The sequence below is a fragment of the Sciurus carolinensis genome, chromosome 2, assembly GCF_902686445.1.
Source record: "Sciurus carolinensis chromosome 2, mSciCar1.2, whole genome shotgun sequence".
NCBI lineage: Eukaryota > Metazoa > Chordata > Mammalia > Rodentia > Sciuridae > Sciurus > Sciurus carolinensis.
In genome coordinates this window covers 40,743,322-40,771,051 of record NC_062214.1, presented here as the reverse complement: position 1 = coordinate 40,771,051, position 27,730 = coordinate 40,743,322, and the positions used below count along the sequence as shown (strand labels likewise).

Sequence of the window (27,730 nt, the reverse complement as noted above, 5' to 3'; positions counted from 1 at the left end):
GGCATATGCCAATCCCAGATGTCTACACTTGAGAACAGAGGTTATCAAACTTGAGCAGGTATCTGAATCACCTGGTGAGCTCTTAATAATAGAGATTATTGGGCTGGCCCCATGTCAGTTTTCTGATCCAGTTTTTCTGGGATGAATCCTAGAATTGTATTTCTAACAAATTCTCAGGTGATGCTGATGATATAAATTTAAGAATACTTTTTGAGAACTGCTAGGTAGAGTTTGAGTGAGCCATATGTAGGAGACATAGAGGGGCCAGACTTGGGGTCATGAATACAGAGGAAATTTGCCTATGTAAAATTTAGTATTTGTTCCAGAATGGAAAGAGGAAGAAAAAAGTCTCTATTAAGATTTCCCAGCCTTACACATACACTAAAATGGGTTTAAGAACAATTACAAAACAAAACAAAACATAAACAAAACTCTATGCCAAATATGTATTTAAGGTATCCATAAATTGGTAGTATATTTAGGCATTTCAGAAAAATCAGTGTAAATAAATGATTCTTAAGCCAACTTCAAAAAGTCCTCACAGATAAAAGTCTAAGCAACATGACAATTGAACAGACAAAATACAGAAAGAAGTAACCATAAGTCTGACTTATAGAAACAATAAACTGACGACTCAGACTTGCCCAGATGAGAGAAAAGATATAGATTATTTTAAAAGATATTTATATGTTAACTAAATAAAAGAATGGCCAGGTATATTTGAAAAGTAACCAATAAAACATAAAATGTAAAAAAGGAAGATGATAATGATTAAAATTTAAAATTCAGAGAAGAGTTAAACATTGGATTAAATAGAGTGGAACAGAAAATTAGCAAACTGAATGAGAAATTTAAAAAAATCTTGAGGAATCAAAATGAGAAGAGACCCAGAATGCAATGTGGTCATAAAAGAGACAGAGAAAGAATAGAAAGTCGTAGAGAATCAATATTTAGTTAGGCAATAGGTAAGGATTTTTTTCAGAACTAATGAAAGAGGATCATTTCTAGATCCAGGAAGTACAGACAATACTAAGAATATAAATAAAAATAAATTCATATCAGCTTATCATAGTTAAACCATGGAACATAAAAGATAGAAGAGATTGTCAAAATAGCCAGAAGGAAAAGACAGATAACTAAAAAGTCACAAATAAACTGAAAGATAACTTCTCAGCAACTACAGAATTTATAATATTTGCAAAATACTGCAAGAAAATGATCACCCACTTTGAATTTTTACTCAGACGCCCATCCTTTAGAATGAAAATGAAAAATAAAAAATAACAACAATTTCAAGTAAATAAACACTAAGAAACTTTTAGTAAAGAAACTCCTAGATTTAATTCTGAAGGAAGGAACTATGTGAAAAGCATATTTTATTAAAGGTGCCAAGTTTTCTATAATGACAATCATTTATTTTTTAATTTGTTCTTTTTAGATGTGCATGACAGTAGAGTGTATTTTGACATATACATACATGGAGTATAACTTATTCTAATTAGGACTCCATTCTTGTGGTTGTGCATGATGTAGAGATTCACTGTGGTATATTCACCTATGAGCATAGAAAACTTATGTCCAATCATTCTACTGTTTTCCTATTCCCATCCCCTCTCCCTTCCTTTCATTCCCCTTTGTCTAATCCACTGAACTTCTATTCTTCCCTTCCCACCCCTTATTGTATGGTAGCATCTGCATATCAGAGAGGACATTTTGGGGGGTAGGTACTGGGAATTGAACTCAGGGGCACTCAGTCACTGAGCCACATCCCCAGCCCTATTTTGTATTTTAATTTAGAGACAAGGTCTCACTGAGTTGCTTAGTGCCTTGCTTTTGCTGAGACTGGCTTTGAACTTTTTATTCTCCTGAGCCACTGGATTACAGGTGTGTACCACTCCATCCGGCTGAGAGAGAACATTTGACTTTTGGTTTTGGGGAATTGGTTGATTTCACTTAGAATGATAGTCTTCAGATCCATCCATTTACCAGCAAAAGTTAAAAAGTCATTCTTTTTTTATGACTGAGTAATATTTGATATTCTTTTAGTTGATTTTTTAAGAAGAAAGAAATTGGTTTAAATTGTTGAGAATTGGAAGTAATACAAATGGTATTAATCAGATTTTTTTCAGACAATTCTGTTTATGACGTTGGAGTCATAGAATTATCATATATATCAAATGCCAACCAAGCAATCTGTGGTATGAAATTACTAATAATTTCATTGTAGACATTGTGTAGTAGTGTGTCAAATCAAAGTATACTGTTGTCCACAAGATTTCAGTCAAAATAATAAAAAAGAAAACTATATGAAAGTTCACAGTATAAAAAATAGATTTTAGAAATTGTTATATTTGTAGTTTCGATGTTCAATAGTTTAACAAAATATTTTCTGAAGTAATAATCCTTCAATTAAAGCTGTAATGTTGGCAACATTTCATCCTTCAAAAATTTTGTTCTCATTTCCAGAAGGGAGAAAGGAAAGAAGATCGCAGAGGTTATGTCCTTTCTTTAATAAAAAGAGAAGAGAGTGCAACATTAACACTGCATGTACTTGGGCAAGTTAAAGAGCCATTTGCAGCTTGTACTTTTACAAAATTCTGTAGAATGAGAAAATTTGACCATATGGTCTCCAAATTCTTCTGGGTCTAAATGTAGCTATTATGATTATACATGCTGGAGAATCTAGGTGAGTTTATTTCTATGATCCTTTCTGAGAATGTGTGTTTCAAGGTAAACTGAGGCAATCAGTAGTCTCTGGGAAAGGTAGGAAGTAGGGGAGGGAACTCCAAGGGAAGAGAGAAGGAAGATGGGGAAAAAAGTGATGGGGTGTTAAACCGAGGGATCTAAAATAAGGTTCTCCTATGGGAAAAATGCAAGAAAGAGAGTGCACCATGCTAGTAAAGACCAATAACTATAAAATGAGAGGTAGATCTAGAAACAAGGGTCATGATCCACATTAAAATGTGCCTCTCCATCCAGGGATATACTATTCCATTTGCATACTAAGTGGGAAAAATGATTGTGACCCTGTATTATGACAGGAAATGAAAGGTATGTAAGAGAATAATATGTGAATTTGGGCACATAGGTTATTTTGTCAAAATAGAAACACTGATAAATAATAAGTACCATATCATGGAATCATCTGCCACTACCTGTCAGATTATGCTTCTTCTCACTCCTTCCCCAGTGATTCCTACCTTTTTTTTTTTTTTTTTTTTTAATTTGGCTTTGAAGCCGTCTTAGGAACAAAAGCACAATTCCCATGTTTCTGGAGAATGACTAACGTTTACATTTCACCATGATGCGACAGTCAGAATGTCCCTGGAAACAAATCCACAATTATCACATTTTCATCTTAGACTTTATGACTCAGAGCAGATTCCAAAATCACAGATTTGGCGGAAATGAAGCTTTATCACTGAGTCATATTAGGATTAGCGGATGAGGTTCCTAAACAAAGCAATTTATTTAAGAAGTGAAAGAAGCTTTTGCACATTGTAAGGAGCGACCTGGAAGAATCCCTTCTTAATTAAAGGCAATGCAACTGCTACCATTTATTACGTACTTTGTGGGACTCAGTAACAACAATAGACTCTGGCTCTGGAAAACAATCCTCAACATAGATCATGCACTGGATTAGAAACATTCAGTGAGGTGAATGTTCCTCTCTATAGAGAAAGCAATTGTTTTGCTTCTAACTCAATTCCTAAGCATGACCTCCAGGGACTGTCCACTAAATGATCTAATTATGGTGAGACTGACACCCTGGCTCTTCTCCCCATCGGTTACTAATGAAGCTCATCATCTGGGGCCAGGCAGAGTTGCTGGCCTTCTCCATGGTTCTAAGTGTTTTTTTGCTAAATGTTTCTAAACATTTAAGCACATTTCATTGTCCTGATTTTGAGTGTACTAAGAATAATATTAATCAGTAACAGAACACCAGACCTCTAGGCAGGGCATTTTATGCATATTGGTTCCATTCTCTGCCATTACTAGGGAATTTCATCCCTTGTTCTTTTTGCATGAAAGGGAGAGGACATCCATCGCTATGTCCTCATGTCCTCCATTTCTCCTCACTTCTAGTGAGCTCAGAAGGAATAGCCACATCTTGTCTCTCTCAGACCCACCTGACTACAGGGAAGGTATGTCCTGGTTTGTTCTTCATATAATGAACTCACCAGGGCCTCTGTCCAGACAGTTGAGGACATCTACACACTTGCTCATGATGGAATAAAAGGTTAGATGTCTCTGCCAAGGAAGTCTATCTGGGGCAGGGTGATCAGAAGCTCTGGTTTAACTGCATTAGGAATAAAGCTAATATCTCAATTTTCACCTTTCTTATAACTTTGCCTTCTCATTTGGTTCTGACCCCGAGGCGGGTGAGAACAGTGTTATCACTTATTGCCTGGACCCACAACATTCATAAGGATGCTGTATAGTCATGGTCTGTGCTGCTCCAAGTCTAAAGTCTCTGTTCAAGCAGCAGCGTGGTGCTAGGAGAGAAATAAGCTGACATCACCTAGCAGCCATACTTTAGGGATCCACTGCAGTCTTGGGTTCATACCAAGGAAATTTTCCACCATGCAGCTTGCAGTCAGTGGCAGCATGGGAAAGTGGGAAATAGAGCCCAGTCATTCCTGCTTCATATAAGATTCCTCTAATGATCAGGCCGTGTGCTGGGCCTCCTCAGGCTTTCTCACACGGCACCGCCGACTGAGGATCTTCCTAACTCATCTTTCTCCCTCCTTTCTCTCCTTTTCCTTCTCCTGCTCCTGCCCCCCCTTATTCCTCTGCCATTGTTCTTCACAGGCATTACCCGCCATAAATATTTGCACTTTTGCTTTCATCTTAGCATCTTCTTCCCTCAAGAACCAAACTGGCTCTATCTGCCTTATTATATTCTTCATTTCACCAAAGAAACGGGGCTCCAGGCAACGAAGTAGAAGACACAAGTATGTTCCTTTTTAGAAGCTTATGAATATGCTTAGGTTTGAGGTTCACTTGAAAAAAAATACCCTGTCCACATTTTTAAAAGAACATTTGAATGACTTGGATGTTGTACCAGTGCTTTAAGAGGAAGCATTATTTCTTTACAAAACTGAGCAAAATTGGACCTGCCCATTCAAGTGCAAAAACATAAAGATACAGGCTTCTAGAAAATAAAGGAGAACATTAAAGACAAAACATTTCCGGCATTCACAGCTGAGACTTGATTCTGGAAAGCCCGAGTATGTATTCATGAGATAAACAAATTATGCTAATAAGCCAACTGCTACAGCACTGGTCTTCATGTGTCAGTCTTGACCTTCATCTTTACACAGCTTCAGAACACATAACTTGTAATCACTTCCCACATTTTTTCACTTTACAGAGACGGAAAGTACATACTGAGAAAATGGACTTTTAAAATTTGGTTTTTATGCCAGGTGTGGTGGCACAGGCCTATAACCCCAGTGGCTCAGGAGGCTAAGGACAGGAGGATTGCAAGTTCAAGGCCAGCCCCAGCAACTTAGCAAGGCTTCCTAAGCAACTTAGTGAGATCCTTTCTCAAAACAAAAACCAAAAAGGGCTGGGGATGTAGTTCAGTGGTAAAGTGCCCCTGGATTAAAATCTCCAGTACAAATCAAAAACAAACACACACCCAAAAACATAAAATTTGGTCTTTACCTTAACAAAAACATCCAAATTTGATTTTCCATCCTCACATGCAGAGGGTAGTAAATATATTAGAAAAGAATAATAGAAATGCTTCATAATTTTTTTGAACCCTTAAGAATATTTGAACATGAAAGAATACACATAATTTAAAATTAAATAAAAATTTGCTTTCAATGGAAGGAAGGCCAGGACTTACCTTCACTAGAGTCTTTTGAACCTTCTGGCTTCTTTGCTTTGCTCTTCTTGTGGGGTGGAGAGAGACCTTTTGGCTCTATCCCCTCTGGAAGTACAAAGATTTAATATATTCTTATTTAAATATTTACCAGTAGGGTTCAAAATTGTGTTGAAGTTTAAAGATGTTTTCTTTTTAGTAAACCCACACACACTGAATCTTAATTGCAGATTCATCTGTCATCATGGCTGAACTAAATTTTGGCAAGGATTCGTGATTCTTCAACCTACATAGACTTAAACTTAAGGCTTTAGCTAAAACAATTTTTTGTAGACACCATTAATGGCTCACACACGTATTAAACTGCAGACAAGTGCTTTTTTCAATTTAATTTTTTTTTCTATAAGAGATTCCTAAATTATACATATTGTTTTTCTCCAAAAGAATAAAACTTGATGAATTGACAGTTGTCATTGCACATTTCATCTTAGTCCTCAAAACAGGACTAGATGAAGTGCAAAGTCATCTCATGTTTGAGGGGTGGGGTGGGACCTGAAACTGTATGGCTTCTTTTTAGCAGACTTCTTTAGTAATCCAGATTCAAAACAACTTTAATGTCCCCAATTAAAAAACTATGCTTCCCATTTCCCTCAATGTTTATCTAAATCTGTCCAAGGAGTCTAATAAATTAAATTCTGAAGATATTTTCAGGAAAGTATCTCCAAATTCATCCCCTTCTGATACAGTATGCTCTGTTAAGCACTGCTTTATATATCCAGCCCTGATCTTTCTACTGAGCTCTAGGCTTATGTCTTCAGCTGTCTACATGACATCTTGTTTTGGATTGGATACTGGATACCTTCTGTTTGTCCTTCAGATCCATTCTCCACCCCTCCAACACCCTCCACTGTACTCTCACAGATTAGACTCTCCTGGCTGCACTGACGGCACTAATGAGCTTCCTGGTCCTTTGGCTTCCTGTTACATCCAGCCAATGGGGAGCCAGGGTGTTGACTTCCTAGAATCCTGGTAGTCTTCTTGGGATGATTGTGTTCCTTAATCTAAGGTTGAAGCTGCTGTCAAGTGGTCTTCTCCACAGGGCCTTCTATGTCTCTCGGGTCTTATAACTGCACACTCCCCATCATCCCTTCATGGTTGGGATTTAAGTGTGCCCCACTCCTCTCAGCCCTGATGGTTTTCCTTCTCTCAACTACCATCAGGCATTTCAAATTTAACATGAACCAGAGCCATACACTTGGAGTCTAGAAACCTCTCCCCTATACAGTGTTCCACAGCTCAGGGATTGGTATAATGTGATACGTAGAAACTGAAACAAAACCTGAGATGCCATCCCCAATATTTCTCTTCATTTACTTTTCCACTCCAAGCAATCCCAAGTCCTATCGGCTCTGCTCTAAAACATATCCCATATTTATCTACTCTGCTCATCAGTTATAATCACAGTGACTCAAAACAGCAGCAGCTTTTGCTTGGGTTACTACAATAATCTTCTAAATTTTAATTTCTAGCCTGCTATTCTCTCTGCTTCTACTCTTTATGTCCTCTGATCTGTTTTTCACACATCAGCTAGTGTGATATTTGAAATGTAACATAGATCATGTTGCTCACCTGTTTAAAAATACCATTATTTAGACTAAGATCCTACTCTAACTCTATGGCCTAGCCCTGCACTTCATTTGGGCTTCATCTACCTTTCTTAGCCTTATTTCTCACTTGTTCTTTGTGTTCCTCAGTCACTGCAAGGCTAGTGCCTTCCTCAGGATCTTTCATTGTTGCTTCCCCCTCCCACCCCTGGAATACGTATGTGCATATGTCTGCCTTCTATTTACTCCTTGAATCTCAGATTAAATTCAGCTCCCAAGGGAGACCTTCCCTGACCACCTAATCTAAGGGTTCTCACAAGGGAGGTCGCTTGCAAACACATCAGTTGTATCTGAAATTATCTTGTTCTTGTGTTTTTTTTCTTTATTTTCCCCACCCCACCCCACTCCCTAAGAATGTGAGTTCCATGAGACAAAGGCACTTGTCTTTCCCAATTGTTCTTATATCCTTGGTGCCTAGCAGTACCATAAGAAATTTATTTTAAATTCTATTTTATATTTGCCTCACCCAGACCTTTCTTTAAGGTCAGGATATAATGGGGCCGGTGCCTAACTCTCACTCTCTGAGCAGCTGTTGTCTTGTGCCAGGATTCCAAAATTATACTATAGAGCTATGGCAACTCCTTTTTTCTTTTCTCATTTATTAAAAAAGAAACAGAACTTTAAAAACCCACATTTGATAGATGTGCTATTAAAATTTTTCAGCATTATAGACTACAAAGATTTTGAGCACTAGGCTAGCATTTTCCATGATTTCAAGTCAATCACATCTAAGGTCATTACCATGGCCAGGGTGAAAAATTTTGCCAATGACTACATTAGCAACCCCCCAACTTCTGTCACCAGGTATGAGATGTATGTTGACCCTTGGAATGGGTTCAGCAAAAGCAGAAATGAGATACTTGGAACAGCTCACTGAGCACAAATACTGACTCAAAGAGATTCATAAAATGGGCAAGGCGACATTTGCAATCTCACTGAGAGAAGACTCTAATCCTTTTGTGCCCCTGAAGTGTATCATCTGCAATTGGGACCAAAAGGAGAGTTTCCAGTGCCGGAAATTCAATTCCAAATCAGGATGTCTTAAATTCCTGATTCTTAGTTTTTCACCTGAGAATGCTTGGGGAGTGGGTGAGATTTAAAAAGACAACTGTTTGCCCACATTTTAAAATATTTATGTATTCTCAAACTACAAACACCTCATTTTTGAAAAAGTTGTAGGGTTCTCCATGGGTAGTCAGTGGGCCTGGATGCATACTAATTACCCCGTGGTGTGGATATTGTATCATTTCATGACACCCATGGGTAGAGGGTTCTAGGCATTCAAATAAAAGTCACAGATGCACATGCCTCTGTGCCCAGGTTTCTATTTTGGCTCAGCAGGAAACTGGGGGAACTAAAGGATAAGTTGTTCCTGCTCCTCCTCAAAAGCATCCCCAGGCTTCTCCTTGACAGAGTGCTGTGTTTTCTAGGTTGCCTCTGGGGAACCTGGAGCTTTGCCATGAGCAGGACTCTGCCTTTTGGGGAACTCAGCTGTGCACCTGGCACTGTTGTGATTGAGTTGCCATAGGTGGTTGCTGATTTTCTATCCTTGCTGGCTCAGACTGGGGCCAATTTCAACAGTGCATGACCATGGAAATAAAAGGACATGGGGAAACATTTACCATGCTAGGATTAAAGATGATGATTAAAGGACATGAAAGGAATTCTAGGCATTTAAATTAGTCTATTTTTTTTTCCCATCTCTCATAGGGGCAGAACTTCACCATGAGGAATGACCTTGTCTGACACCCTCTGTGATGTTTCTGCCTCTGTGTTCTATGAGAGTCCGGACATAGGAGAAAGAAAGCTACAAACATGGACCCTGGGGTCAGGCCAATCTGGATTCAGATTCTGGCTGTGTTATCTAACCAAGAACTAATCCCTCTTAAGCCTCGATTATAACATTTCCTACCTCATAATGGTGTACATATGAAATGAGTCCATGCATGTCAAGTGATTGGCACAAAGCACATGCTTGATTAAAATCTGGTTCAGCCGTGGTGTGCTGAGGCTGATCTAAGCCAGCTCACACCAATTAATCGCACCATCTCTTCTTAATTCTCACATTCATTGGCTTCATGTTGGGTAGTTTGAAATTAAAAACAAAACAAAAAGCCCACGGTAGATGTAGTCACACCACAGAAATCTACAAACTCTTTACACAGGCACTTCTCTAGTCAATCATTTTACCAGAACCCCACTGGTTTTTTGGTATTTAATTTGCTATTTGCTGAGGTTCAACAGCATTTGTTGGTAGGTTGATTCACTCAAGTCGTCCTTTACTTGTGTGAACTGCATTCTTAAAAATCCCTTCAGTTTTTTTTTTTATTATTATTATTTGTATAAGAAAAGGTGATACAGGACAGAGGGAAGGCAGCAGTTAATGATCTTGAAACACTGATTCAGACTCATCCTGGGGATAAACACGTTCTAGTGTGAATGAAGCCAGTCTGCACACCAATGTCTGGCAGGGCCAGCTGGCACACTAGGGAACCATCCAGTACACAAATCCCCCATGATTTCCGCACTCAGATATTAGGAAATGGAGAGTAGCTTCCCAAGCCCACTCTGCCTGAGTGGCTTCGCATCCTTGGACCATCAAGTGTGACTTGAACAGCTGTGTTCAGCTGCAGGAGAAAAGACTCCCAGGAAATCTGGTGGGACTAAAATCAGAAATGATGATCCAATTACTTCCCCAGACCTCAAATGCTGACTCTAACCCTGTGCACTCTGCATTAACATTAGTAATGATTTCCTTAAAATCACTCAGTGGTTTGGATAGATATCTAAATCTCATTAAGAAGTCAACTCTCTTTGCCTAGAAATATGTACTTATGGCACTTAGGCAAATGATCCATGGCAAGATAAGGTTCTTATATCAGCTGAATAAAAAAAGGGTAGTGTACCCATGGCTGACAGACACTTCCAAGGACACTTCATAGGAGCAAGATAAATAGGAATAGCTGAGATTAACATTCAATTTGTGGAAGTTAATCCACGGCAGGGTGGCCATTTAAAACCTTCTCTCAACAACATATTTTTAAGAAAACATTGTTCTTATAAAAAATACGATTCTACATGGGTACAGAAATTGAAATTTTAGTGGAAAATTTGCCTTGGGTTTTATTTTTTAAAAAAGCAAGCAGAATCCTTGTAATAAATCTGATCCTCTTAGAAGCAAACACTGAGGCAAGGGTTCAAATAGTTAAATTTGATAGATTATCCCAGGAAGCACCAGAAGGGGCGTAGAGAAGGAAGACGGCTGATACTAAGTATGTTAATGACTAAGTCCCACTGTGGGCATCCAGGACTCAAATCTCCTGGAGACCTCTGAATGATGGTATAAAATTTGATGTACAATACCACAGCCACTAATCACATATCACCAATGAGTAGTTGAAATGTAGCTAGTTTGAATTGCAATGTGAATGTAGGATACACACCAATGTCTAAATATTATGAATGTCAAAGACAGTATTGAAAGAAGTAAAGTATATTATTAATGGAATTTCTATATTGAAATGATAGTATTTTGTGTTATACAAAATATTATTAAAATTAATTTCATTTCATTTTATTTCTTTAATGTGATAACTAGACAATCTAAAAGTATACATGAGGCTCAGATCTGAGGCTCACACTATATTTGCACTGGATGGTACTGGAGTATAACTTTCCTCTGATATATCCTACAGGGCTGTTGATCAACTAGCTCTTGTCCAGCACAAATTGGATTACTAATCCAGAGAAATTAACTCCTTGGCACCTTGAGTTTGTCTTCATGACCACAGAAACTCCTTAATCAGGAGGCAATGGAACTTCCTTAGAAAGCTGATACTGTAAAACAATAATGGGTACTGAGGGGACATGGGTAGGGCACCAATAGCTGCTGCCACCCTCTTCATTCCTGCTTCTAACTTTCAGATCCTCCACCTACCTATCATACTCTCTTAATCCACTGCCTTGAGGGAGAACAGGAGAATCTTACAAAACTCAGACATGTCTGGACTGGAGAAGAGTAGATAGAAGTCAGGATCATTGTTAGAGTGAATTTTCATGAAGCAAGTGAGCTGGTGTTATTTCTCTATGAAGATAGCGGGTGATCAGGGAAGAGAGAGAAATTTAACTGAATAAGCAGGAGGTCCATTTTAACCAAATGAAATCTATTGCGTCAGAATTTGAAGAGTTTCCTACAAATAGAGTTGCTTAGATTGAGATTGTCAGTCATCATTGGGGGTTCTGGCAACAAATAGGGGGTAACGCAAAATTAGAACCACCAAAACATCTATTTTAATTTTGAAATCTGGCCCTATTTCATGGGTAGAGCAGTGTGGTTTCTGAAATGAGAGCATGGGAATCTTAACAATAGAATTAAGTGCTATACCTCTTCAATATCTGCTGGAATGAGAGAGAAAAAAGCAAGAATGTATTGAATCTTTACTGTGACCCAACCACTATGAGGAACATTCAAGGTATGTTACCTCATTTAATCCCTTAAAAGAAACAATCTGGTGAGAAGTATAAAATGAGGTTTATAGAAAAAGACACTTGCTCAAGCTCAATAAGTGGTAGAGCTAGAATTGAATACAGGGTTATTGATCTTTGTATTAATGTATTCACCAGTAAGGACATATTAAGTGTCTACCTTAGGCAAGAACCTATGCTTTTACCCACTAGATTTTCCTTATAGACACTTAGGGAGTTGGTATGCATCTTAATTTCAGAAAATGAGAACAACATGCCATATATAGAAACTATAGAAACTATATTTTCCAATGATACCCACAGCAACATTGTAGGTCTTATGTGCCCTACAGACTCACTCACCATCAAGAGATTAAATCTACATTTATATCCTGAACCTGGGTGGACTATTCTAAAGAGTAGAATTCAATGGAAAATGCTATGGGACTTGTCAGCCTGGGTTCTTAGGAAGAGTAAAGCTTCTCTCTGACTCACTCACCTTTTTAAGAGAAGTGCTACAGCCACCATGCTGTGAGGAAGCCCAGGCCACATAAAGAGGCCATGAACAAGTATTTCAGAAAAATTTCCTAACTAAAGTTTCAGCAGATAACTAGAATCAGTTGCCAGCCAGACAAGTAAATGAGTGAATTTTCAGATGATTCCAGCCCTCAGCTCTTGAGACTCTTGTGAGCCCCAGACTTCACAAAAAGGATGATCAGGTTATCTCTGCTATGTTGTCTGAATTCCTCATGCACAAAATATATGAGCATAAGTGGTTTTTCTAAGCACCAAGTTTTGGGGGTGATTTATTATATGACTCTATTTTAAACTATGACATCATAGTCATTCTTACCTTATGTATCAGGCATCTCAATGTCCATTTCAATGCCTAAGCATAGTGTTTTTGCCTTAAGAGTTAGTGCAACTACTACCTTATTTTACAACATTGAGCATGCATGTCTAATTTAAATAACCTGCTTTTTGTCTTTCTTTGAAAAAATATAGGATATACATAATAAAAACTGATCTTACTTACCCCTCCCAAGTAAAAAAGTCATAAGTTTAATACCTGAGTCTTCTTTCATGTCAACATCTTCTTCTTCATTGGTATCATCTATTAAAAATAGAAGATAAAGAAAGATTCATATAAAAGCTGAAAACACCAGAATGTTCGACTTTGATTAATAAAATACTTAAAAAACACTCAGTAAAAAGACACTCATTTTTGTTGTGTTATATTATTGTGCTGAGTTAGAAAGAAAGTGAACACATTTAAAGCACTATTTAACATCCAGGGTTTACATTTACATTTCAGAAAATTATTACATATTTGTAATAAATTGTTTATGTCATAATTCATTTTACTTACACAAATTATGCATGGTCACCTAAATCATTTGAATTCTCCAAAATTGTGAATCATGGACTTTAAATGTCACATCTACATTTATTAAAGGCTTGCATGCTCATCTCAAGTATCAGAGAAATGCAGACATCAACATTTGGTTGTACGTCAAACACAGACACATGTCAAATCCCTGCACTGTTCCATGAAAACGCTACTCTGCTACACTTGTAAATCCAAACATTTATGCTCTTAAGTGGCCCTACTAGTTGTATCATTCCCATGTAAGTTCCCTCATCTTCCAGTGTAACCCGGAAAGGATGCATGACTCCTCTGCACTGTAGATAACACCTGCATTTTGAACTTAGGGCATGCCGCTATCTCTTTTTTTTTTAATGCACCCCATATCCAGCACTGTGGTCTAATGTCTATAACCCCATAATTCCCATGCTGAAATCCTAACCACCAAGGCTATGGTATTAAGAAGTGAGTCCTTGGAAGGTGATCATAAAGGTAGTGCCCTCACAAATGGGATTAGTGCCCTTATAAAACAGGTACAAGGGAGACCCCTTGCCTCTTCTGCCACGTGAGGACATGGGGAAAAGACCAACTTTCTATGAGGAATTGGGCCTTCACCAGACATTGAATTTGCTGAAATCTTGATCTTGGATTTACAGACTCCAGAATTAAATTCCTGGTGTTCAGTGTATGGAATTTTGTTACAGCAGCCCAAGTGGACTGAAACATCAATGCCAAGTCCTGTCCTGTTTTCCTGTTTGTTCCTCTCTATTCACATTACTGTAATCTAATTCTGACTCCAAGCCCACTTTGCCTTAGGTCTCTTAGAGGTTTCCTAATGGCTCCTCTCTTTTTCTCTTTCCCAACTCCCCTTTACCATGTGGTTGCCAACTTGATAGTTGTCTGAACTGATTCACAACCATGCAGTAACTGACCTCTGCCTAATGAGAAAAGTCTAGACTCTTCCCAGTAAGACTCAGGGTCAAAGCTATTTGGTTCTTAGTTTCCTCACTCTTGTTACACTGTTATCACCTACACACATGGCAACCTTCAACTCTTCTTTGTTCTCTCAAGCTACCTGTCTTAGTCCATTTTGTGTTGCTACAACAAAATACTTAAAGCTGGCTTCTTTATGAATTAAATAGATTTATTTAACTCACAGTTTTACAGGCTGAAATTGCAAGTTGGAAAGACCCCATCTCTTCAGTCTCTAGTAAAGGCCTTCTGGCTGCATCGCAACATGGCAGATGGCATCATTGTGGAAACTCATGCAAGGGTGCATGAGTGCATGTGGAAGACCTCAAGTAGTGCGAGAAACAGTAAAATAATGGGGAGGGACCAGGGTCTCTCTCTTATAACAAGCCAATCTCATGAAAGCTAACCAGGTCCTAAGAGAACTACATCACTCCCTCCTACCACTTCAATACCATTATAGTGGGACCAAGCTTCTAAGGACACAAACCTTTGGAGGACAAAACATTCCCAAACCTTAGCATTCCCCTGTAGCTTCCTGAGTCTGCCTCACTCCTGCTGGCAATGTCCTTCTCCATTTCTATTCACCCTCATCCTTCAAGGCCAAGCTGAGAGTCTCTGATGGAATTAAGCAGAGGTTTTACTTGGAATCAGACAAGACACAGCTAAATCAGAGAGGGAGTCTAAAAAAGGCTTTCTAGAGCATCTGATTGATCCAAGTCTGAATGAACAGTGTTCTTTTGGTTTTACCTTATTTTTATTGCCTTCTGAGTATGAACGCTAAGGACATTTGGGCTTAGGTCTACATACTGTTCTCAAACTACCCAGTTACTTGACATGCAATCTTGGAGAAATTACCTAATTTTCTTGATGTCAAATTCATCACCTGTGAAGTGGGGTAATAACAATGCTGACTACTTAGAATCATTATAAGGACTAAATGAGATAAATTCAGGTAAAGCACTATGACAGTTACTGAAAAATCATTCAGTGCTAAAAATTAGCTATAATAACATAAATCCCATGACCTAGTTACTTGTCTTCCATGTGTCCATCTCCAGATCATAAGTTCTATGGAGATAGAGACCATGTCTTCTATTTCTTTGTAGTCCTTGGTATCTAATGCCTTTCATTTTATTTATAATTTTCATTGAATGACCCAATCATATATAACTGTGCAATCCTGGGCAAATAACATACAATAGTATATACCTCAGTTTATTCATCTGAAAAAGTAGGGATGATAGAAGTACCAACTTCCTAAAGTTGGTGACATATATAAAGTGCTCACACAGAATAAGTGTCCTATATATACAGATTATTGTCAACATGATGTCATTATTATTATTACTATTTTTGCTACTTAATTATTTCTTTGGCTCTCCTATGTGTAGACCTTGAAGATACAGGTTAAGAATCCTACCCTCAAGGACATCACAAAGCAGAAAAGTAAAACAACAGTCAGAACTGAAAGTAACAGATTCTCTGATGGAGAACAGCAGAGAAGAGGTAGTTAAGACAGAAAAATTATCTATAAAGGCTTTCCAGAGGAGGTGAGGTTACATCTATGTCTTAAAGATTGAGGTCAAGTTAGTTAGAAGAAAAGAAAGGCTACAGTATATGCCCAGAAAATGTGGGTCCCCTGTCTACATCCCCTTGTTCCTTAATACTTTAGTCCATGCCAACCTGACTTCTAGCCTCCTGTTCCTGGATCCTTTGCTTGAGAGCTATCTCTGGTTGCTAGAGCCCACTCAAAACATATTAGGGCAATTAACACCCTGCAGGGTTCAGCTTTCACAAATGACTGACAGGATTTGCATATTAGTATCCCAGCTCCTTTGCTTCTCAGGTTCATTGAAAAACATCCCAAGTTTGTTCCATACTATATCTCTTAATTCCCTTCTCCCCATTGGACTTGAGCCCCAAATGTACAGTGGAAATTGGTTTGTAACATAACCTATTGTTTTCCTTTCCTTCCAGGTCTCACTTCCACCCTGGTGTTTCCTTAGATAACCTTTAAAATAAACTACTTTCATTTGAATCATGTTTTGGAATTTTCTTCTTGGGAGACTCAAATCAACACAAGGGTTATCATGCTCAAGCGAAAGGGAGAACATCTGTCACAAAGCATGCATGTGGACAGTCAAGATGCTTTTAAGGAAATACAACTAGCTCTGAATGGCTAAAGGGAGGGATTGTACAAGAAAGTGTGGCTGAAGTGATCTTTTCTTACTGAAGGTCCTTGCATGCCAGGAATGATGATTAATTTTATGAACACTACAAGGTGTTCACACAGTATTTTGGTGTGTGGGTGAGGGTGTTTCTGGAGTAGATTGACATCTTAATAGGTAGAGAGAATAAAACAGATCACCTTCCCAGTGTTGCCAAGCATCAATCAGATGAAGAGCTGGATAGAACAAAAACGTTGATCCTTCCAGAAGTTAAGAGGAACCCTCCAGTCAGACAGCTTTCAGGCTTGGATTTCTGGTTTTTCTGCCCCTGGATTCTAACTGAAACACTGTTTCTTTCTGACTCTCAAGCCTGCAAGGATTCAGAATAGAGCTACATCATCAGTTCTACTGGTTCCTAGGCCTTTGGCTTCAGAATGGAGCGACACCATTAGTTCTCCTGGGTCTCCACCTTGCAGACTGAAGATCTTGGGACTTGTGAGACTCCAAAATCCTATTGTCATTCTTTATAACAAACATCTTCCATATACACATTATGCGTGTATACATATACCATATATACATATGTGTGCATATATGTTGTGTGTACACATATATACATCTATATTCCATTTGTCCTCTTTTCTACTTTTCTGGAAATTCCTGACTAATACCCCCAGTTGAAGGATTTAAACTTTACTCTGAAAATTAGAGTGATTAATCAACTTTAGTCAGTGAAGAGTAACATCATGCTTTGAAAGAGTTTTTTTCATAAGAGGAATTTACTAAGAAATTATAAAATACATACCCAACATTTTGGTATTATTTGTATTAAAATCAAGCAGAAAATACCTCTGGTCTGGTAAGCACCTAATGTGCTGTTACATATTAATAAAATGTACTGCAATTCAACATTATTCCATATAACGTGCTTGTTTGAGTTATATTTAAGATGCGAATTTCTACTAAGAGTTTTTTTCTCTCTCTCTCTCTCTCTCTAACAAAACCAGGCATCAAAAAAGACAATGTGTAAATAAAAGAAAAAGAAATGGTAGCCCATGGAAATGGGGAACCTTGCCATTCAAAACTTGGAAGTAGTTAGGAGACTGTTGGAGCGTGGGCACAGAGCTGCTGCCCTTTTAAACTGTTCTTCAAGCATCATACTTCTTTGTTAGAGGACAAAAATGAAATAAAAGGTTTCTAGCCAAGGCGATACAAATACCATTTCAAAACAGAGAGCAATCCATCAGATGGTATTGTTCTGTGCATTCAGAAATGCCGATCCAGAAAATCCCCTTCTCTTCCCAGGCGTAGGCCACACAGAGGCTAAAACTCCATTTCCTCTTAAGGGGCCACTTTGAAGTTAATTTCATAATGGATGCTGTTTTTATTCACTGCATCACTCTGTGTCAGATTACCCTGTCGAGTTCTTCGCAAAACACACAAATAAGACTGAAGTTCTTATTTTGATAAAAAATGTATGTGAAAACCAACAGTTTCTCATGAATACCCAGTTCTTGGGAACAGCTAGCTTCAGATACTTCAGAGGCCATTTTATAAGGAAATGGTTAGATATTTTGGAGTCTATAATATCTATTTCAACTTCTTTTAAGGGGAGAAAAAGTTAATAAAAATTATTTTTGTTTTAGTCATTACACCTGCCTTCTGAGAAGCACCTCATTTTTTGATAACAAAGTCCACACTTAAAAAAAAAATGAGGCATTCCATGGGTTTTGGAATGACTTCAGATTTGTCTACATCTTTCATCTGGGTTCCCATACTTACTACAGTCTTTTGAGAAAGTAGAAAGAACAAAATGCACACACATATAAAACTCCATAGAACTTTATCCTAAAGGAGAAGTTCTCAAAGTATGATTTCTGGGTCAACAGCATCATTATCATCTGGAAACTTGTTAGAAATGCAAATTCTCAGGTCAAACTTAAGATTTATTGAATCAGGAGCTCTGCAGGAGAGACCTAGAAATCTATATTTTAACCAACCCTCCAGTCGATGTTCATGCATACTGAAACTTGAGAGCCACTGGTGCAAAGTACTGATATTGCTGTGTTGGAGGATGATCTGTCAAAAAGGTAGGGTCTATCTTTTGGGATACCAAAGCCGAAGTAATTTGTGATGTCTCACTAACACTAATGTTGTAAAGGGTGCCCAGGTGGGTCTGAGAAATAGTTATGCTCTTTACAAAGATACTGCATGTTTTCTTCTGTGTTTGAGATCACCCAGCTATCTTATAGCTGGATGACTGGTATCATAGTCCATAGTCAGGAATCTTAGATTGTTTACCATGGTTCCTGGATTAAGACTAACTTCAAAGAAGTCTAGAGTAGCATGGAAAAATGCAGTGGTATGAAGCAAAAATTACTGTCATGAGTTACTATGGCATCATTTCCAACCCTAAGGGAAGATAAGAACAGACACCTGAAACTGATCTCCAATATACATTGTTAAAATTTTAGGGATGTTTGGACAGAGGCTGTAACCCAGTGGCCAAGTGCTTGCCTGGTATGTGTTGAGGCACTGGGTTCAATACTTGGTACCACATAAAAATAAAATAAAGGCAATCAGTCTACAAGCACAATTTTTTTTTTTTTTTTAATTTTAGGGATGCTCACACATAGGAGATGGTCTGCATGGGAATATTTCCTTATCCTGTTACGGTTTTTTATTTAATCTGTTCATAAGTCCTCTGCCTTGAAGCTTAATTCCTTACCACAGGCCTCTTTGTGCATTCCTTATCTTGTTGATATTTCATTACCAATGGCTCCTAGGAAGAATTTGTGTTTGCAGAGGAACTTCCTTATAGTAGAAAGATGTTGGGATCCTTATGGCTTCTTGTTTGTCTTGAAAGCAGAAACTAGGCAAAGTGAGACCCTCTGATAACAGAATGTCATTACCTAATCTGACTTTTGTCATTAAGTTGAATACCTGGGCTCATTGAATCTAACAAATGGTTAAATACACTTTCTACAAGATAATTGATAGGAGTAGGAGAAATTTTCATTTATTTATTTTTTAATTTTTATTTTTGTGGTGCTGAGGATGAAATTCACATCTTCATGTATGCTAGGAAAGTGTTCTATCACTGACCTACACTCCAGTTTGAGAATTAAAAAAAATAAATAAATAAGTAACGAGATAAAAGCAAAAATATCTCATTGAGTACTCAGATCTCATTAATTTACAAATTAATTAATCAAAGGCACTACTTAGAAAATTGCATAGTTCTGCTGCTTGTAGTTTTTCTCACTGGGTACTTGATGGTATCAATTACTGAGATAGGGATTCAGGAAGAGGAAAATTGGGAAGTGGAAGGACAGTTTTGGATGTGCTGAGTTAAAGATGAGTTGAAGATGCCTGAGAGACTTCAGTGAAGGAGACTTGTGTGTAGGTGAGTACACCAGAGAGGGCTGGGTCATCCACAGATGAACATCTGGAAAAGCAGATGACAGGATATTCATCAAGATAACAGCTGCTTGCTCAGCCATGAGAAGAACTTTAAAGGGTCCTGTGAAGTCATGTGACCAGATATGTGCTGGCTTTGGTGACCATGCTCAACCCATCCAAGAGGTTCTGATAACCTCAACAAGGACTGTTGCAGTAGAAGGTTAGAGATACATGATTGCTGTGGATTACAGAATGAATAGTGAGTGAAAGAAATGACTTCAAAGATGCGGGGCTGAGAGTAGGGCTGTCCATCAAGTGGAATATAGGTTGGAGGATTTTCAGTTCCTTTTTAAATTTTTATCTTTGCTCTTACTTCTGTGTTTTATCAGGGATTATTCATTCATATGCTGCTCCTCAAAAGAAACTGTCTCCATGCATCTGCCTCAATGTTTTCAACTGAAGAACAAAAATCAGTCTACCCAGGATGTTTGAAGGGTCATTCAAAAGCACCCTGCCAGAGTCTCTGTTAAGATGCCTACAGTAAACTCCCTTTCTCTAAGTAGCATTCAGTCTCGTATTTTTTGCTAGAACTTCCTAATGAGATCAAACTCTGCTTAGTCAAGGCTCGTGTTCCCAGGTCTTTATTTGTTCTGCTGTTTATCAGCATTTGCTACACTCACTGCACACTCACCCCTGTTGAAGGGACAGATTGCTTTCTGTCTATGCCTGCTACTTGTTCCTACATCCAGGTTGCTTGGTTACAGCAACACTTCACTGGATTTTCATTGAAGGCAAAATGTGTTTGTAGCTTTTGAGGCCCATCAAGTGGAAATGGTTAGCACCCATTTCCTAAGTAGGCAGTAAGCTCATTTATGTCACATTACAGAGAGCTCGGCTTGTAGAATTCTAAAGCAATGTGATCTGCACATGAAATGTGCACAAATGTGTCATGTCCCTGTAAGTATTCATAATTAAATAAAAATTCTGAATTCTTTCAATCTGTGTGGTTTTTCTATATACTCAATATGGCATTTCGGGGAAAAAAGTACAATTCAGACTCGGTAAGCAGTGTTTACACATGTGTTATGTGAATGTTACTTATTCATTGGTGTGGTTTATTTTTTCATATCTGCAGCAAATTTCTAATTTAGGTCTTAAAACTAGACAAACTTATTATCTTCCAGTTCTAATCAGTCAGAAGTCCCTCAAGGGTCTAATCAGGCTAAAACCAACCTGCAGGTAGGGTTGCATTCTTTTTTTTTTCTGGAAGCTCAGGAGGAAAATCTGTTTACTTTCTGACTAGCTTCTAGAGACCACCCATATTCCTGCTCATGACCCTCTTCCACAATCTTCAAGAGCAACTCTGTGGCATCTCTCTTAACTTTCTTTCAAAATCACATTTTCTGATTCTACTCTTCTATTTCCCTCTTCCTTGTGATCACATTGACCTCATTCAGAAAACTCAGGATAACATCCCTATCATAAAGTCAGCTGACTGAAACCTTAATTCCATTTGCAAGTTTATTTTCTCTTTGTAATATTACATAATCAAGGTTCTGGGTTTTAGGGTGTAGAAAACTTTTGGGGGGAATTTTTCTGTCTATCACCCCTGGTAAAATTTCAAAGCAGATTACTTTGCATAAAAATGTCTGAGGAGCAGTAGTGAGAACAATTCTATTTATTATTTATTTATTTTTAACATGATGATATCCCTTGAAGGATATCCAAAGTCATCTTTTATTTATTTGTGGTGCTGGAGATTGAACCCAGGGCCTTGTGCATGCTAATCAAGTGCTCTGCCACTGAACTACAAACCCAGCCCACAGAACAAGTCTACTTAGGAATAAAATAGTTTCCCTTGAAATCAATCCGTAGGCTTAATATTAAATTCATTTTTGAGATTTTGGCTTTTACTTCACTACTTTATAAAAAGACTTTCTTCTTTAACACAAATGATCAGCAAATACATGAAAAAATCTTTCATTATTTCTAGCAATCAGTGAAATGAAAATCAAAACTACTCTAAGATTTATCTTACTCCAATCAGAATTGAGTAAAGAATACAAATGATTATAAAGGCTTAAGAATTTGAGGAAATAGGCACACTTACACATTGTTGATGGGACTGCAAATTAGCAGAACCACTTAGGAATAGTATAGAGATTCCTCAAAAATTTAAGAATGGAACCACTATGTGACCCAACTAATCCCACTCTTCAGTTTTTATCCAAGAGAAATAAAATCAGTGTACTATAGTGATGGAGCCACTTCAAAATTTATAGCAGCACAATTTATAAAAGTCAAGTTATGAAACCAGCCCAGATGCCTGTCAATCAATGAATGAATGAAGAAAATGTGATGTATACATAGAGTTTTACTCAGTCATAAAGAAGAATTAAATTATGACATCTACCATTAAAGGGAGGAAATTAGAGAATATCATGCTGAGTGAAATAAGCCAGACTTAAAAAATCAAGTGTCAAATATTTTCTCTCATATGTGTAAACTAGAGAAAAATAAGGGAAAAAAGAATTGGGGGGGAGATCCAAAATCAAAACAATACAGGGAAGATCGTTCTTGGTTTTAGGGTGTAGACAGAAAGATAAAGAGAGAGGAGGGACATAAAAGGGGAGGAAATGCAGAATAAATTTATCAAAATTACACTATGTATGTGTATAATTATACCACAGAATTCCACATTTATGTATATCTCTATAAAGGACCAATCACAAACAGAGTGAAAGGAAGACCAGTAGAGTACAGGGAGGAGAATAGGGGGAGGGAGGAAGGGAGGAAAGGGAAGGGACTGGGGACTGAAATGGAATAAATAGAATTTTATTCATGTATGATTTTATCAGAATGAACCCAACTGTTACACATAACTATAATGCACTAGTGAAAGAAAGAATAGTTTCTTACTCTTCTTCTTTTACACCATTATTCTTTTTTCTTCCATTACTTCTTCCCTCCTTTCTCTCTTCCTTATTTCCTTTCTCAATTCTTTCCTTATATTTTTCTTTCACCTACCTATTTTTTTCTCACTATGTTGGTTATAAAAGAATAACATCACAAAGATAAATAACAAACAGATTATTTATGATACATATTTGAAAGGTTTAAGGGCTTTAGTATATAAAGATATCTTATTAATTAGTAAGTAAAAACTGAAATAATCAAAAGTGTATAAACGATATAATTAGCAATTTCATATAAGAAATTTGTAGATATATTAAGTAACTGGAAAGGATAAACCAAATTAGTAGCCAAAGAACTGCACATTGTTACCCATTAATTACACTACTTCACGTATAAAAGTGATAACATGAGAATGTGACCCATTGAGAAGAGCAAGAGAGAGCTATGTTCTTATCTGCTGTTCATGGGAATGTAAACTCAGGTTACTAGGAGTGAATCTTCATGCTTTTGTCTCTGTGAATGGAAATCCCTGTAGTTGTGCAGTACACAGCATCAAAGTGACCAATTTGACAATTACTAGCAAAAGCATCTGGGTTTTGTAGGCCTTTGAAAAGTAAGTCCACTTTTCAAAAAGTATTAACAAATATGAATGACACCAATATTTACATATAAAGATTGTTTTTTAAAATTGTTGCTTATAAACAAATACAGGACCATTGCAAAAATGATTCCAAAGTTTAATAAAGTATGCTTTGGGGGAAGCATTGGGTCCATTAAAATTATATGTTATGGAAGAGTATAAAACAACTAGAAAATAAAATGCTCATGATTTGTGTTAAATGACAAAAGCAAGTTATAAGACTAAATTTCTGGTTGTTTGCATTTTCCATTTCTAAGGACCAGAAGGATAAACAATAAAATATAATTCAACTCTGGATTATAGGACAGAAAATGGTTTGCATTTTCTTCTTTTCGCTTATCTGATTTTTACTATATACCTATATTACTCGGTAATAAGAATTTTTTTTTATACAATGATCACGAAAGTTAAGTTGCCTACTTAAAATTTTTTTTAAAAACATAGATATTTTAAAATTTATTATGCATGGTCTAGATACCTATCTGAATAATCATTTACATTGTTATTCATTACATTTGGAATTGACCCATGACTATGTTTTCCCATGGCAAGAGGAAAGCAAAATGTACAAAACCACAAATTCTGGGGTTTTAATAGGATTAGAATTTACATCTTGCAATGACAGACCCAGCAGCTGATTCTCTTTCCCCACAGATTCTTTTGACTGTCAAGATATTCACTAGTCATGAATTATCTTTCTCAGAAATTCCTCACCTTGTCATCAACAGTGCCTTCAAGATGCTGTCTTCCAACTCTTACACTGACGTGGCAAGAGGAAAGAAAATCTTAGTGACCCACCAAGCCACTAAACTGGTAAGGAAGGAGGAAGTGAGCAGAGGAGGGGGATCACATGGGAGGGCACCGATATGATTGGAGGAACACTAGTTTTTCAGGAGCTCTAGCATATTACTGCAAAAAAGTAATATGTGGCTTTTGTGGCAGATAAGGTTCTTTACACAATTGTCCATGTTTTCCAGATCATATAGGAAGGAGCATTGCACAGTGGAAAAGCTTTGATGTCATGCTTCACCAACTATGTGACTTCAGCTTTTTTCTTCTGTCTCTGTTCACTACCATCTATCCCCATGAAGGCAGATGATGATCCTATTACATAGGGTTATTGTTTGAAGGCCTGTCTCTTAAGTCATGGACTGAATTAATCCTTAAATACAGAGGTTTCTTGACTTATGATGGGTCACATCCTGATAAATCTATCATGAGTTCAAAATATCTCAGTCCCAAAACACCCTTACTACACTTAGCCCACTGCACATCCTAACTCAGCAACAGTCTGTAGAGTACCAGTGTGTCTGCTCATTATCATATGACTGACTGGGAATATGACTCACTGCCACTGCCCAGCCTCATGAGAAAGCATCACACTGCACATCTCTAGTCAGAGAAAGGATCAAAGTTCAAAATTTGAAGTATGGTTTCTATTAAAAGCTTAGCACTTTTGCACTATTGTGAAGTCGAACAATCCTAAGTGAAACCATCATTAGGCATACAACAGACCCTGTCTATATAGGATCAATCATGCTTCTCTTTCACTCAAAGAATTGCTCTTAGTCCTGACTATTTATTACAAGAGGAGGAGCATTTAACTGTTCAGAGATTCACAAATTGGAAATAAGCATCCTATTTTATTTCCCAATTTCTCTAATACAAACTGCCCTTCTCCCTCTGTGTTGTTTGTATAATACTCAGCATCACTTTTCTGCTGCCATTCATCTTTAAAGATTACTACAAGTGCCATGCTTTTTGTGAAACTTGCCCCAACCAACCTGGTTTTCACGTGTATTTTCCTCTGATGGCAATGTGATACTTGATTATTAGCTAATATGTGTTCCAACTGTTCTGCACAATACTTGCCTCTTCAACTAGAAGAATGGTATTGTCAATGCATAGGTTCAAAATCCAACAATTCAAAGAACTGCAGGCAAAACTCTTTGAAATAAATCCAGTATAAATGCAAAGACAGTCTCAGTGTCCTCAATGATAAGAGAATGGTGATTACAGTAGACAGAGTTTTTCAACCTCTGTACTATGACATTTATGATTGATAATTCTCTGTTATGGGGAGTTGTCTTATGCATTATAGAATGTGTATTAACATCCCTGGTCTCTACCAACCACAAACCAGTAGACTTTCCCCTCCACATTCAAGAAAAACAGATATGTCTCAAAATGTTGCCTGAAGGTAAAGTCATTCATAACTGGGAAACACTGCAGTGAACAAGTGCAGGATTTCCCTTAAAGGAAAGGCAAAAACCAAGCTTTCAACATTAGGATTCTTTGATATTGTTACAAAACTGTCAAGCTCTTATTTGTTATTATAAGAAAAATTCATATCCCCCAATTCTCTATTAGGACTTAAGATAGAATTGACTTCCATATTACACATCAGGACTTTGTTTTTATATATTCAATGAAAACTACACACAATTCTACACACTGAAAAATACAAACCTTTTATATAAAGAACAAAGGGACTTCTGAGTTGAATCACAGAAATATTATTTGCTTTAGGCCACATAATGGTACGCTGTAACTATAAATTATTCCCAACCAAAGTATATGATAATTCCATAAAGCTGTCTCACTCTACTTCCAAATAATACATCTGGAAGGAAAAAGTCAAATGTGTTTCACCCCATGGCAAGACATAAAACTGCTGCAAAAAATCATTGCTGATTTCTTTCTTTTGAGATTCCTACTGAATTTCCAGGGTGGGTATTATTATGGGCTAAGTCATGCCCTCGTCCTCCAAAATTCATATGTTGAAATTCTAACTCCCAATTCCTCATAATGTGACTGTTTAAGGAGACAGGGCCTTTAAAAAGGCAATGAAATTTAAATAAGAAAATTAGATAGGGTCCTCACCCAATCTGTGGTGTCCTTATAAGAAGAGGATGTTAGATTACAGGCAACTCAGAGGAAAGACCAAGTGAAAACATGGGGAGAAGACAGGTATCTACAAGCCTGAGAAGAAACTAATCTTGCCCACACTTGATCTTGGACTTCTAGCCTCCAGAATTTGCAAGAAAATGTATTTCTGTTATTTGAAGCACTTGATTTATGCTACTTTATTTTAGCAGTACTAGGAAAACTAAAGTAGGCATCTTTTTTTAAACTAATGTAGGCAATTTTCCACCTTCTCCTGTGGTCATGCTATAAGGTCTTTGGGCTTCCCCATTATCACTTACCTGCTCACCTGCCATACTGCCTGGATGATTTAGATAGAATTTGTTTTTGAGATCCATGATGAGACACCAATTTGATTCCCATTAGGAAAGTTTTCACGAGGACATTTATAGGATTTGGAAGAAAGAGAAGCGTGGCAACTTTGAAAAATAATGGGCAGCAGATAAAATCAGGGATGGGACTTTCTCAGTGCTCCAAAGGCATCTTGGAATTTGACCCTAGACTTCTCTGATGATGCTCGGAGAAAACTAACCTATTATCACTTGTGCAATGACAGATGTCATTCTCAATTTTAAAATCTAGTTCTGCTGATTCCTAGCTGTATGCCACACTTTCCTCAAGTAAGCCTCATTTTCTGACATATCTAAAAAGTAGGGTAGCGTAGATCGTACAATGCAGTAACGGCCTTGGCATGCGTTTTTGAACCTGTCATAGTTGTTTGAAACCCAGTTGTACCCCATCATCTTTGGCCTAGTTAAAACTTCCACTCCCTGTGTGGTTGTTTGTAATAGGACCCATTCACTCTTCATCTCACTGACCTAAAAACCCAACATACTCCACAGCTGCTGGCTATGATCAAATCTAAGGGTCAACACGAAAGAAAATGGAAATAAGTTCCATTTTCATGAATGTTTTCTTTACACTAACCAATTCAGAATCCCTGTGAAAAAGCCTTAGGGACAACACTTACAGACCCTAGTGAGGGCACAGTCCCACAGGCTCTCTGTCACACCCCACTCCCCCTGTTGGTGGAGCCCCCTGCTGTCTACAAACTTCCATTAGCCTCCTAACAGCACCCCTAACCTCTCTGGACCTGTAAATAATAAATTTATTCTGTTATCATGCATTTTGGTTTCACTTCCTCATTGTGTCTTACCCAATACACTCATCTGAAACTAACTTTCCAGTTAGGGCTCTCCTAGACAGAGGTCATCTTGGCTTATGGCCCCTCTTGAGACAGACCTTAAGACCACATTAAAAAGAAACCATAACAATAGAAATTACAATACAGGGTTAATGTATGTTCTTATATTTCATAGAAGAACTGATTTGAAGATGAACTGATTAGCCCATGTAAAGAAATGAATGATGTTTCTGGCT

The 27,730-nt window shown here is 37.5% G+C and overlaps 1 protein-coding gene across 3 annotated transcripts in view; it reads right to left on the bottom strand.

Annotated features, from left to right (window-relative positions):
* Macrod2 (mono-ADP ribosylhydrolase 2) overlaps positions 1-27,730 on the bottom strand; it is a 2,075,735-nt gene that overhangs the window by 169,603 nt on the left and 1,878,402 nt on the right. For all 3 annotated transcript variants that reach the window (XM_047537628.1, XM_047537632.1, XM_047537630.1), the window contains exons 10-11: positions 13,031-13,075; positions 5,858-5,941 (exon numbers count right to left, since the gene is read on the bottom strand). In XM_047537628.1, the coding sequence (XP_047393584.1) occupies positions 5,858-5,941; positions 13,031-13,075 (129 nt within the window). The remainder of the gene's footprint in view (positions 1-5,857; positions 5,942-13,030; positions 13,076-27,730) is intronic.